The 12852-nt window shown below is 35.0% G+C and overlaps 1 protein-coding gene across 1 annotated transcript in view; it reads left to right on the plus strand.

The window, feature by feature from the left end:
* EFL1 (elongation factor like GTPase 1) overlaps positions 1-12852 on the plus strand; it is a 62624-nt gene that overhangs the window by 33410 nt on the left and 16362 nt on the right. The window contains exons 15-16 of the mRNA XM_069866487.1: positions 9470-9601; positions 12061-12208. Of these exons, the coding sequence (XP_069722588.1) occupies positions 9470-9601; positions 12061-12208 (280 nt within the window). The remainder of the gene's footprint in view (positions 1-9469; positions 9602-12060; positions 12209-12852) is intronic.

Raw genomic sequence — 12852 nt, forward strand, 5'->3', positions numbered from 1 at the left:
CCTTCCTGGTATCTTTTGTCAGTCCGAGGCTCATGCCTGTTCTTAACAAGTTAAGAGAGCAATGTGAGGGATGTTATCATTACCTGTAGACTGATGTAAATAATATCAAATCTTATTAGTAACTTTTTTTGTAAGGGACATGGAAAATCAAGATTAGTTCTATTTAATTTCTTCTCTCCATTTTGAAATAGGGGAGCATTTTAAAGCCCAAATCAATTATGTGATCTTCTGCACTAGTCTTAAGAATTCTTGTATCTTGGGAATGATCTGTATATTTTTTCCCCATATTCTTCTTGACCTGGAGCTAATAAAAATTAATATGTTGCAGTATTTTAAGAAATCAAAATTATATGGACTTGAAATGAAAGTAATAACTCTCAATGGTAAGTGAACTGAAGTAATCAGAAGTTGGGGGGAAATGGCAGTCTTTTTTTCCTTTCCTTCAGGGAAAAAATGGTTGCGGGATAAAGAGTAACAGTCCTATTTTTTGGGTGGGTTTTTAATGTTTTAAATAGATGTGATTTTGTTATGCTTAGTTTGCATAGATACAGACTGCCAAAAATACTTCATGTGAAGTTGACTTGTAAAATTCACGATTTAATTATAGTTTTGATTTTGTAGAAAACTAAGAATTCTGTTGTGACAAAACCCTATTTTAAACAGAAAAATGAAGGGTAGCAAAATATTTTCTCCAGAATTTTATTATTTCGTATTTCTATGTTACTTTTTTCAGTGATTAATATATGTGTTTTTAGAAAACTTTCTTGAATTCAATCTTATTTATAACTATTCTAGCATTAGGCATTGGGTCAGGTCTTGGAAAATTGAATTTTAATTAGTTACTTGCATGTTTTACAAGTTAATAGGATAAATGGTCAATGACTCAGTAGGGCATTTGCCACAGGTTATTGTAAGCAATTGGTAACTGGTATGCTGCTACTACTTGTAATGTCTTAGGTATCCTGATTAATCTGCCTTTGCATTTACTTCTGTTTTGAATAATATAGGCTTCATAATATTTTTTTTTAAGTGATGAATACAAATAAAATGTACTGGCATTCTACAATTTAACGAATTTTAAAATGCAGCCGAAGAATGGACAAAATTTAATGAGCTTTTAAACTGACTGCCATTACCTTTTATAATTGGCAGGTGTAGTAGTAGATTGTTAATTCCCTATATACCTAGGATGTGTAATGCAGGACTTATAGCAATATGTCCGTGTAGCTTTTTTGAGGCAAATATGACAAAACCTCTTCTACAGATTAAAATTAATTCCTTGCAAGATCAGTGCCTGAGGGCCTCATTAATTTTAACAACACTTATAATTGATTCTGGAAAGTAACAGATGTTACTTATTTTATTATCTTCAGTTGAAGAGAACATTCTATACGTGAAGTCTGCCCATTTTCAGGACACGTTACTTTTTCTCTTACGGGTTGATTGCTTGTTAGACTATGCTATAGCTAGATGAAATCATTTGATGTTATTGATCTGTTAGCTGAGATTAGTTATTTTGCTCTGTTGTTTGGTCAAGGAGTTAGAAGAATTAAGTTTGCTGTTGTGCTCAAAACCCTAATGAACTTCAGGTCTTCACTCACTTGTATCTTACCTCAAGTACTCTCATAAAAGTATTACAATATTATATGGGTTTTTTACGTCTTCCCAGTGTCTACTTAATTATTGAACTTCACTACGTTTTTAAATAGAAATGCTTTGCCTCCATCTCCTTTTCTCTAATGTAATGCACTTTTTGTGCTCAGTCTGGTACAGCACAATTGCTTCCCCTCTTAGCCTCTGGCTGCTGCCTCCCCCATCCCTGTCTTCTGATGTTCTGTATGTTTCGAAGTAAGTGAAATGTTTCAAAAACATTTTAATAGAGTGAAGTGATAAGTGGTTCTTTTGATTAATGCTCCTAATACACGATTTGTTCATGTTACAGACCTAAGAAAATAAAATCCTATTCTAAGAGATTTCGAGAACTGAGTGTGTGTGCATGGCTAATGTTATTGATGGTGGTCTTGTAAAAGTGTAGAATCATGATTTCTCTACTTTTTTTTTAATGTAACTACTGTGGAATATGTAATAAGCCACAGAGGTTTATTCTGAAATATTTTTAATTTTCTCCTCTTTAACTTCCAAAATACAAGGAATATAAAAAGTGTCTTTGCTAGCTGACTGCTGGAACAGAGCGATTTGGGTTGCTCTTCTGATACATTGAGGGTGAAGAACCTTAACGTCTTCTAGCATCGGTCCGTTTGCCAAACTTAATTAGATATTAATATCAATGCCTAAACATTCTACTGAACACCTCAACATTTTCTTGGGTTTTATTGATACTTTTTGAGAGCTGGGGTTGTTTAGCCTGGAGAAGAGGAGGCTGAGGGGAGACCTCATTGCTCTCTACAACTACCTGAAAGGACGTTGTAGAGAGGAGGGTGCTGGCGTCTTCTCCCAAGTGACAGGGGACAGGACAAGAGGGAATGGCCTCAAGCTCCGCCAGGGGAGGTTTAGGCTAGACGTTAGGAAAAAATTCTTTACAGAAAGGGTCATTGGGCGCTGGAACAGGCTGCCCAGGGAGGTGGTTGAGTCACCTTCCCTGGAGGTGTTTAAGGCACGGGTGGATGAGGTGCTGAGGGATATGGTTTAGTGTTTGATAGGAACGGTTGGACTCGATGATCCGGTGGGTCTCTTCCAACCTGGTTGTTCTGTGATTCTGTGATTTTTCATAGATAAGATTTATCATACATTTATAATTATGTACAAAATAGCTTTATGAAGGGTAAATAGCCGCATCTTTTTCTGTCCTCTGTAAGACAGATGTCAACATTATAGCTGAAGTCTTGAGAGTTTCAATATAGGAATTACAAATGAAAGAGCTTTTTTCTTTTTTTGTTAAATACTTTTCCCATAGAACCAGGAGAATTCATCAGTAGATGACCAGCATGTGTTCATCTGTGGGACAGACTAGGGAGGCTCCCTAGAAATATCCAGTGCTGCACCTGTGAGACATTTCTCATCTCCAAGAAGACACATATTCTCCTTAGAGAGTGTAGTTAATACTCTGTAATCTGGAAGGCTTTCTTTTTCCTTCGTGGATTGCTGGGCAAAACTTTCTCCCTTCCATTGGAATACAGTTGATCTATTTTCCAGTACAGCATGCAATTTCTGAGATTTATTTATGAAAGAAAGCACATTTACTCCTACTGATAAAAGCCCCAACAAATCAGCATTTCAAAGGACTTTTAGACTATCACAGTAAATATGTTGAAACAACCATTACTAAATTCCATTTGTTTGGGACAACAACCATGCTGAACTGCCTTTAAAGTTCTCGTAGTCATTTAAAAAAAAAATAATTAAATTCAGATGTGTTGTTGTCGGATCAAATTAAAATCATTTATTCAAAGTAATTCTAAATCTAAAATTTGGTTTGTGTTTCAGGAACCCTTGAAGAGTTTTGTATGGTGCTAAATGCTTTCCACATGCAGTAATGGAAGTATTAATTTGATGAAAGGCTAACTGGAGTTAGTTCCAGTGCCCGTGTGGTCACGTTTCACAAAGATCTGTCCACATACTTAGTGTTGATCAGTATCGCTGCATTGACGTGATGTCAAGTTGACCTGGTGTGTGGAAAGGAATTAGAATGTGTGGGCTCAGGCAAAATATATTACATGTGTACTGCTAAATACAAAATCTAACTTTTTTATAAAATCACAAAAGGTACCATTCAGTGGCTTTATGAAGAACAATTTACAGTTAAAAAAATTGAAGTAACTTAAATTGGAATTAAAATTGTCCTTTACCTTTTTTTTTGGTGAAGCTGTGAGTGCATTGATTTTATAACACATGAAGATGAATGGGGGTTTTACAGATCTAAGCATGAACTTTCTAAGTTTCTGTGCTAAAATTAAGTTTAACCATAAATATTTAAAAATCACGATCGTTTACTTTAGTTTAGAGCTCCAGAAATTAGTATGGCATGACAATTGAAATAATCCTGTAGCATAAGAAAAACATCATTATCTGAAATACTTTCATCTTCTATATTTATTTGCCTCATTAAGCTACTTAAGGAAATCAATATTTCATTTTGACTGCACCTATTTGTAAACCCAGAAGTCAGATTAGGACTGTTAACTGATTTAATTCTGTGTAGTTTAAGATAAATTTGTATTTTAGTAAACAAATTCCTGACTCAGCTTTGGTGTCTGCTTTTTCATAAAGACTGAGTGCAGGTAGATAGGTCTCTATCCATTCACTTAATCATTTCAAAGACGTTACTGTTTAGTGTAAAGGCTTTTCTTATAGTTTCCTTGATATTGGTTTTAGTCCTGCCTGAGAAAAATATAGGGAAGTTCATAATTTCAATTGTCAACTCAGTCACCAGTTAGGAAAAGTCAGTTTTAATGCAGTCTGAGTACTTAATGAAATATATGGTATTTTTTTCCAAAGAATCTCAGGAGAAGATAAATGATATTTATTAACTCATTATATATATTTGCAATCCTATTTGAAACTCTAGTGTTGCAATACAAAACTTTAGTGCAACAAGCTATTAGATCATATTATGGCTTTTCTAGCAGTTCTTCTAAAAGCATACAGTTTTATTCTTTGAAATGCTAGTCTTTTTTCCAAAAAGAACTCAATGATGTCTCTTAGTCTTTTTCATCTTTTACTACCCAGTGATTCAGTAGTAGCTTTGAGGTGCTTCTTGTTTCAAAAGTTGCTTATTGCATCTAATTTTCTATCACATAGTTGTGTTCCCTGGGGAGAGGGAATTTTGTTATTATTAATAATATGGCTGAGTTTACTCTTACCTGATCAGAAAGTTATGCTGTTTGCCCTCACAGTGTTCTGAACCCAAAAGTAAAGCTTTATGGTAAAAGTGTAACTCAACACCTTTTTATTGAGGAACTGAATTCATGTCACTGCTTGTTGATCTCTAGGACATATTTAGGTAGAACCTGTTTCTTTGAAACTCACGAAGAAACTGGGACAGAGGCTTCTACAGTCTCTTGGATACTGGTGATTTTTAAGAGATTCAGCTCGAAAAAACATATTGGGAAAGAGGAAATTAAATACAAAAAAAAATGTTGAATTAGGTTTTTCTGCAAAATCATAGGAAAGTACTGAAAACAGCTGAACTCGTGCACATACTTTACAACATTCTATTTTCCAAACAAGAAATGTCACTTGCCTCAGAAGCAAGCAAGAACAATTGAGGGGGAAGTGCACAATTATGGATGAGAAGAGGAGGCTCACCGGCAATCTCTGCTAACATATGGTCTGTATTATGAAATAAGTTGATGAATCTCAAGTAGAATGTGGTCTGTGTATTGTTTTACATTCATTTCCCTTCCAGAAACAGTTTCTAATAGAGAAAGGTCAGGTTTTGCTCTCAGATGTCTCTGTGCAGTGCCCATGAGACTCAAGAGAAACTTGCTTAAAATTTGAGGCAATAAATGTGTAATACAAGGGATTCTTAAGCCATTGTAGCTACTTGTCAAAAGTCCCTACAGTTGCCATCACTTAATCCCAGTAATTTGTAAAACACTGTAAATTCCTCAAGTATAAAAAGCATAGTGTTGTGACCGAGTTTAATCCAGCCAAAAGCCAGTTCCCTCTTGCAAAATCCCTCCTTTTTTTTTTTTTCCCTTTTTCCTTTTTTTTCTTTTATATTAGGAATAGTAATGGAAGAAGGGAGGCTGATGATTACAGTATATGTAGTAACAGTATACCAGTATTGATCCCCCTAATAGGTAACAGTGTGCTAATGGTATAATCTTTTCTAGTCTTATGCTAGATATTGGGAAAAGGAGAATTCTGTGGCATGGTATGAAGGTGAATGATGATTGATATGGAATCATTTTCATTGATTTTATTATTGTTTTACAAATATGTTTTGCCCTTCTGCTTGGCTTAAGATTTCAGATCAGTTTGCATCACACCTACTTTTACATGAATTACAAATGAGCTTCCATGATCTTTCTTCGCTGATGCATAGTACAGTGCATGGAGCATTTAAACCAGGAGGCTTTGAGTATTGTGAAGTCTTGATATTGATAGGAAATAACATATTTCAGGGGAGAGACAGCTTTACTCAGAAGATTAACATTGGCTTTTTGCTTTACTTAGTTCCTTACAGTGTTAGTCCAAAGCTTGACATGTCTCCATTCCAAAGCAGCCAAGGATTCTTACGGGGTGATATCATCAGTGAGAAAAGATAAAGGTCCACTGAACTAGTGTGCTGAGGCTATTAACAATGTGGCAGAATTTAAACAGCTTTCATTCTTCGTTGTTTGATTTTCACACTGCAAACTAAATTATTTCCTCATCTCATTGAAAAAGTTATGGATGATGGTAGCGTCTGCTTCATTTTTTTGCATCTTGAAAGAATATTAAATGCTGAATCTTTCTACATCAAAGGAAACTAATTACAACTATCTTGAAATTGATCTATTATGTGTTCAGGTCTTTATAGCAGAATTCACTGGAAGTGTGCGCTTTATTTAAAGGCTGCAAAATTAGTGTCTAAGGTGTAGTGGTTACCAGAAAGAAACAGAAGTGGAAAAGTAAAGGAAATGAAGACTTGTCTTGAATCTCTTACTCCTTTTGACAGTTTCAGTCATGATTTTCTTATCTATTTTTAACATTTAGTTTCTATCATGTGGTAAAGAACCCCAGAGATACCGGTAGGTATATGCTTGATTTAGTATTCTTATCTTCCAGGGAAAGTAACAGAAAGTACTCAACAAAAAAAAGACCTTTGTAAATCTTAACGGTTTTACATCTGTGTAATAATTTCGTCAACTGTTAAATGACAACCAACCAAACCTGGAAGGTCTTTCTTAACATTATCTCACAGTGTGACAGATGGCATACTTTGTAGACTAGGTTGCTCTTTGAGAGATGACTGTTCAAAACTACTTGCTATGCTTTTTAGTATTTAGTTTTTTAAGATAACATAAAAGAGCAGAAATTTGTCTCACCTCCTCTGTTTAAGCAACTTTCTCTTAGCTTTGGTTCCTTTCTTTTTCAAAATTATTGTACTACAAAAAGCAAAGTGAAGTAAAATGTATGTGTTGTGATCATGTCTTCCCTCAAAGGCTACACAAGACAAACAATCTTAAAACGTGAGGCATATTTGTAAGCTTACATTTAGAGTGGCTTTTCTAAGTCCATTCAAGTAATCAACATATTAATACGCATTCACAATCTGTTGTCTCAAGTAGTATGTGTAAATATCAGTGGGATGAGCAATAAGTAAGTTTTAAGGTGGTCGTATCAGCATTATTAGTCAAAGTCCTCTAATAACGTGTCTTGTGGTACTTTGGAATTAGTTATGTTACATGCTCCTCTAATCAAAACAATACATTAGCGCTTATGCGCTCATATTATGTGAACAAATGTCCAAGAACTCCTAATCTATGGATTTTTTTTCCAATGTTGGCTATTAAGAACTTGTAAATTAAATAGATTCATCAAGGCTGGGTACTGCTCAGTGCTAGCTCACACAGTTAAAACCCTCAGGTTGTAAGCCTAACAGATTTTTATGAAAACTGACACGCTCTTTCTGGTGCATTAGTGTTGCCAGCCACTAGTATAATTCATGTGGCTTTACCTTCAAATGTGAAACAAAAGAGCAGAGAGCTTTAAGTTTTCTATATGGTAATAACAGTATTGTAAAGTTTGTCAAGAAAATAGTGTGTCTCTGAAATTCAGTAACTGGCTTTCTCTGGTTCACATTACACTGTGAAAAGAGGCTGTTCACCTCCCACTCTAAATCATTTTCCTTTTAACAGCTGGAGAAGATCAGAATAAAATGGACCCATCCCTTTTTTCAGTCCCTGGTGGTAGTGATGATCCAGCATTTGTTATTCATTCAAACCACATGTTGAATAAGTGAAAAAGAGGAAATACGTGCTGGTCATAGGTCAGGTGCAACACAGAGTTTATACAGATTTATTTTCTTTGCAGCATCTGCTATCCTGCATTTAAAGCTGTTGAATGTTGTTTTGCTTCCAGTTATTTTGAGGTGGGTTTTCTTAAATAATGACATTTAGGATTTTGGCATATCCCACTGGGCAGACATTCAGCCTTCAGAGCTTTAGAAACAGCCTGATTCTGCAGATGATAAGTGCAGCCGACTGGCTCTTCAGTATTTGAACTCCCTCATGATCTCATAGGGTGGAAGCTGACCCTTCTTGTTTGTGGCCTCAAATGAAGAAGACTAAGCCATAAAAAAAGAACCTGGAAAAATTTTAGGGTGGTAATGGGGAGCTGGGGTTAAGAACTTCTCTGCTTATCACTACTTGGGCTTGTAGGGGAGAATGAGGAGGTAGGTGCACAAATACATTGCAGTCTACAAATGTGAATTTTTAAGCAGGTATAGGGTTATGAGCTAAAGGTTTCAGTTTTCTTGTGGTAAGTTACATGTGCATTTAATTTATACTTCATTAGAAGTATGCAATGCTCATTGCTTACAATTGAAGGAGAATTAGGAAAAGTGACTATATATATCAATATCAGCTTTATTTGTTATCTTTATTACTCAAACACTTCTGGTAGTGTTTTTATAGCTCTGACTAAATTATGAATGATATCCTGTTGGTTAGGAATTTGAAGGCAATAATTCCACATTGTCTTAAATATGCCAGCCAGCCAAGACTCAGTACTCATTTATAGCAGCTATTTTGCAGATTTATAGCTAATATTTTTTCCTATTTTTTTGTATTACTACAATTTAAGCTCAGTTTTCTACATCTTGCCAGCTTTATAAAATATATTAGGATTAGAATTAATACCTCACTATGTGTTAAATTAAATTTGACAGGATTCAACTTGCAGAAAAGAGGAATCCCAAATGGGCATAAGGTGGGTGGGAAGATGTGGGAAGGGGGAAAAGAAAGGCATTTTTTCCACAGAAGTAATTAAGCACCAGTGTAGCTTGTCAACAGAGGCTATGCAGTTTCCTTCAGTTAAGATTTTTAACCTTAACTGTGCCAGGCACTGAGCAACATGATGTAACTTTGAAGTTAGCCCTGCTTTTTACCAGAAATTGGACTACGTGACCTTGGGGGGCTTTTGCAATCTAAGTTTTTCTAAATTTAATCCACCAAAACCAATTCTGAGCTGTATGAAAGATTTGACGTGTTAGAAGGGGAGAAAAGTCCTTATGTTCTTTCTGTTCTTCAGAGTTATAAACATGTATTTTTAAAATGCAAAGGGATTGCAATGGGAGCTATAAGACTGAATATCAAACATCACAACAGGGACTTCAGTCCACAGATTATACACATACATTTTACCAGATACTTTATGTAAACAGTGAAGAATTTTTTAATCTGATAATTGTAATTAGAATATTTTCAGCTTTGTTTTAGCTTGGTGATCGTGTCTTTCAATATAATATGGCAGTGGGTGATTTTTTGGTTTATTTTGCTTTTCTTTTTCTAATTTCTAATAGGAATAGGAGGTCTGCAAGATTTTGTGCTGAAATCTGCAACACTGTCAACATCACTGGCTTGTCCACCATTTACACCTCTCAACTTTGAAGCTACACCGATTGTGCGGGTAGCTGTTGAACCAAAACATCCAAGTAAGTTTAAAGGAGAATGGGAATGGTCATACAAATTCAACGTGGTAGCAATGCAGCTTCCCACTCTTAGTGATATGGCTAGTTTTAATCTATCATTTGAATCAGAGAATAACCCAGTCTAAAATGTATATATATGTTTTATAGAGGATTGTTCTTTATTGTCCTGAATTCTCCTAGCTGGCTAGGTCGTGTCTTAGTAGTTCAAGACATACAAACACATTGTTTTGCCCTTTATATTCGGACTTAGTTTTTCCACCAGTTAAGACATAGTGATGCTAAAGGTTTGGTATTCCTTTACTGTGAAGGTTAGGTATATCTTTGGGATTTTTTCACTTCTGATGGCATTATTTTATGCTGTATCATTAAGCTTGTGGTACCGGTGTGTAGTACTTCTTCTAAATGTAATTAATTTCCCCTAGCCCCCAACCAGAGAGTGTATCTGGCTATATTAGAACTTCAGCCCAATTACCATTTGTTGTTGTAGAAGCCCAAAATGGCTGGTTTTCTGTTCAGTTACAAAATACTAAGACTACATGATTTTTAGGAAGTGATAGGACAGCTTAGCAGCAATTTTGCCTGTGTGTTTGAAGAACAGGCAATACTATATATTGTATCCTGAATTTTTTAAAGCAGTTTTGAAAGCATTAGAAATTACTGGTTCTACTGAGTGTCTTATTGAGTTGAAAATGTTAAAGGAATGTAATTCTCAAACTACTGACAGATTTTTGGGTCATTTTTGTTCCTTAATGTAATGAAGCTAGATTGTGCCTACACCATGGCTTAATTTCTTCCCTATGGTAACTTTTGGTTTGAACTAAACTTGTTAGAGGGACAGAAGCCTCAAAGGTAGCTACATTTGCAAAAGTTTCCTGAAAATCAGCTGCTGCTTACAGTAACAGGATGACAAGGAAAATGTGGTCATTCCAAGCTCAACTTAAAAGCAATCATTTGTCCAGTGAGCTGTATAAAGTTTTGAGGTGACCCTAGCGCATTGTCATGTGTGGTTGCCTCAGATTTCCACAGCAAATGTACTTCAAAACTGCATTTTCTTATTTGGAAAAATGACTCAAATACAAATTATTTCCCTATGTATATTTTACAAAATTACTATATGTCTTCACATTCAGGTCAAAATATTAATGTGTAGTGACCATAAGCTCTACAGTGGGGGAAAAGAAAAAAAATCTATTCCTTCTCAGTAGGCTTAAATGCAGAAGGCAGAGTTGAAAGTCTTCATTCAACTGTGTTGGCTGTGTGAACTAGCATAGTGGGTTTTTCCCCACTGTTTGTTTATTTTGATGTTTGGTTTTCAAGGATACTTTCCAATTATACCCTTCCTACCCTAGCATTAAACATATAATATATTTTAATAGTCTCCAAGTGAATGACAAGTCTAATGTCACTTTTCCTTCTTAATATGAATATACATTTCTAGAAAGCCTAGGATATTCTTTAACTCATGTATAAACTAAGAAAAAGGAATCATAATTAATTTTTTAAAAAATTGTATTAATTAGGAAGGGCTGCTGACATGAGGTGCTCATGCAGAGCTTTCATGTAATCTAGCCAAATTGGACTCAGCTGTGGTTGTTTATTCTCCATTAACTTTAAAGCAACTCTTTTTAAACACCTTCGTTTTAGGGACAGCTGTGTTTTGTTTCACTGAAAAACTCTCACATTCCCAATATTTTCCCTTTTCAGGTTGTAAAGTATTAAATCTTTCCAGTGGCTTCCAGCTAGTTTAAATCCTTCTTGTGCTTCACTTGCTTTTATGCCTGCTAAGTAATTCATACAGAGTCATTTCTGCTTTTTTATTTAGTAAAGTTAACATGTTATTATTTGTGCCTTTGGAGCATTTTAAGCATTAACAATTTACAATAAGTTGCTGCACTTAGCCATGGAATATTAATATAGTAAATAAGAAAGTTTCTTTCTCTTTTTAGTTTGTGAAAATGAGGAATGAAATCTTGAAATTTTTAATCACTTTATATCAGTAACATTCAAATTTTATTGGTTGTGAACTGTTTATGAGCTGTATCTGTATTTAATTATATGTAGGAAGCAATATAAGATAGTAATAGTGAGTTGCTAGCTTGCTGTACTAAACCTGTTGCAAAACAAAGTAAAACAAAAATAAGCAATCCATTCAAATGTGTACCATGGTTATGACTGTGTAATGTGAATTAATCCTCAGCACATAAATTCTTGATGATAAATTATGAGTATAGCTTATGTCTTTAGTTGCTTCTCTTAAACTGTACCACACTGCGACTCATTAGCAGAAATTTGCCCACAGAAAGACCTCAGAACTTAGCTGAACGTTTTTGAGTATTCCTAAAATATGTATTTGTGTTTTGACTTCCATAAAGCTAAGTGTTACTACTTCTTACTTTAAGTGTATCCTACTTGAAGTACTCCTCCTTCACTGTTACTTTGTTCATAAAACCTTATTTTGCCAGGTGATATGCTCCAGCTGGTCAGAGGAATGAAGCTCTTAAACCAAGCTGATCCATGTGTGCAAGTTTTAATCCAGGAGACGGGAGAACATGTGCTAGTGACAGCAGGAGAAGTTCATCTTCAGCGTTGCTTGGATGACCTGAAAGAAAGGTTAGAAGGGCAAAAAGTATCTTTAGTTCAGTGGATCTCTGTTGTATTTCTTTGTCAGATGTATATCTTTGATTTATATTCTGGCAGAACAGAAGATTAATCCACCAACAGTTTTTACCATTGGTTTATAAAAGTACTGTTTTGTAGCTTTAAAATTACCTGCAGTAGGGAAGAAGCCGCTAGCTCATTGTTTTAATGCATATTGCGCACCTTTTGAGCAGTTTCTAGAAATGATAAATTGTAATAGGTTCAGCAGTCCAGTTAAGTATTTAATGTGCCATTTGCACAAAATAAAAACCATGATGGAATAACATCTGATAAACGAACTCTCAAAAATTAGAAAGCAACAAGAGCAAAATTGTATGTGCACACTCTGTCCTGTTCCTTTGCTCTTCACATTGAATGGGTTTTTTCCTGAGTGTTAATCTGATTTTTATTCATGAGGATTATTTTCTGCAAGCATAATTGCATATATCATTCAGTATCTTCTAATACTTCTTCACAAGGCAGAAGAACAGTTGTCTGAAACAGTCCTTCACTGTAACTTCACTTAGTAAAAAATTTTTTGGTACTTCTCTCCACATACATTTACTGTCGTTTTGTTTCTAAGCCAAAAAGCAAGCCTGATGATGGGTGGTTGAATG

The sequence above is a fragment of the Phaenicophaeus curvirostris genome, chromosome 12, assembly GCF_032191515.1.
Source record: "Phaenicophaeus curvirostris isolate KB17595 chromosome 12, BPBGC_Pcur_1.0, whole genome shotgun sequence".
Taxonomy (NCBI): Eukaryota; Metazoa; Chordata; class Aves; order Cuculiformes; family Cuculidae; genus Phaenicophaeus; species Phaenicophaeus curvirostris.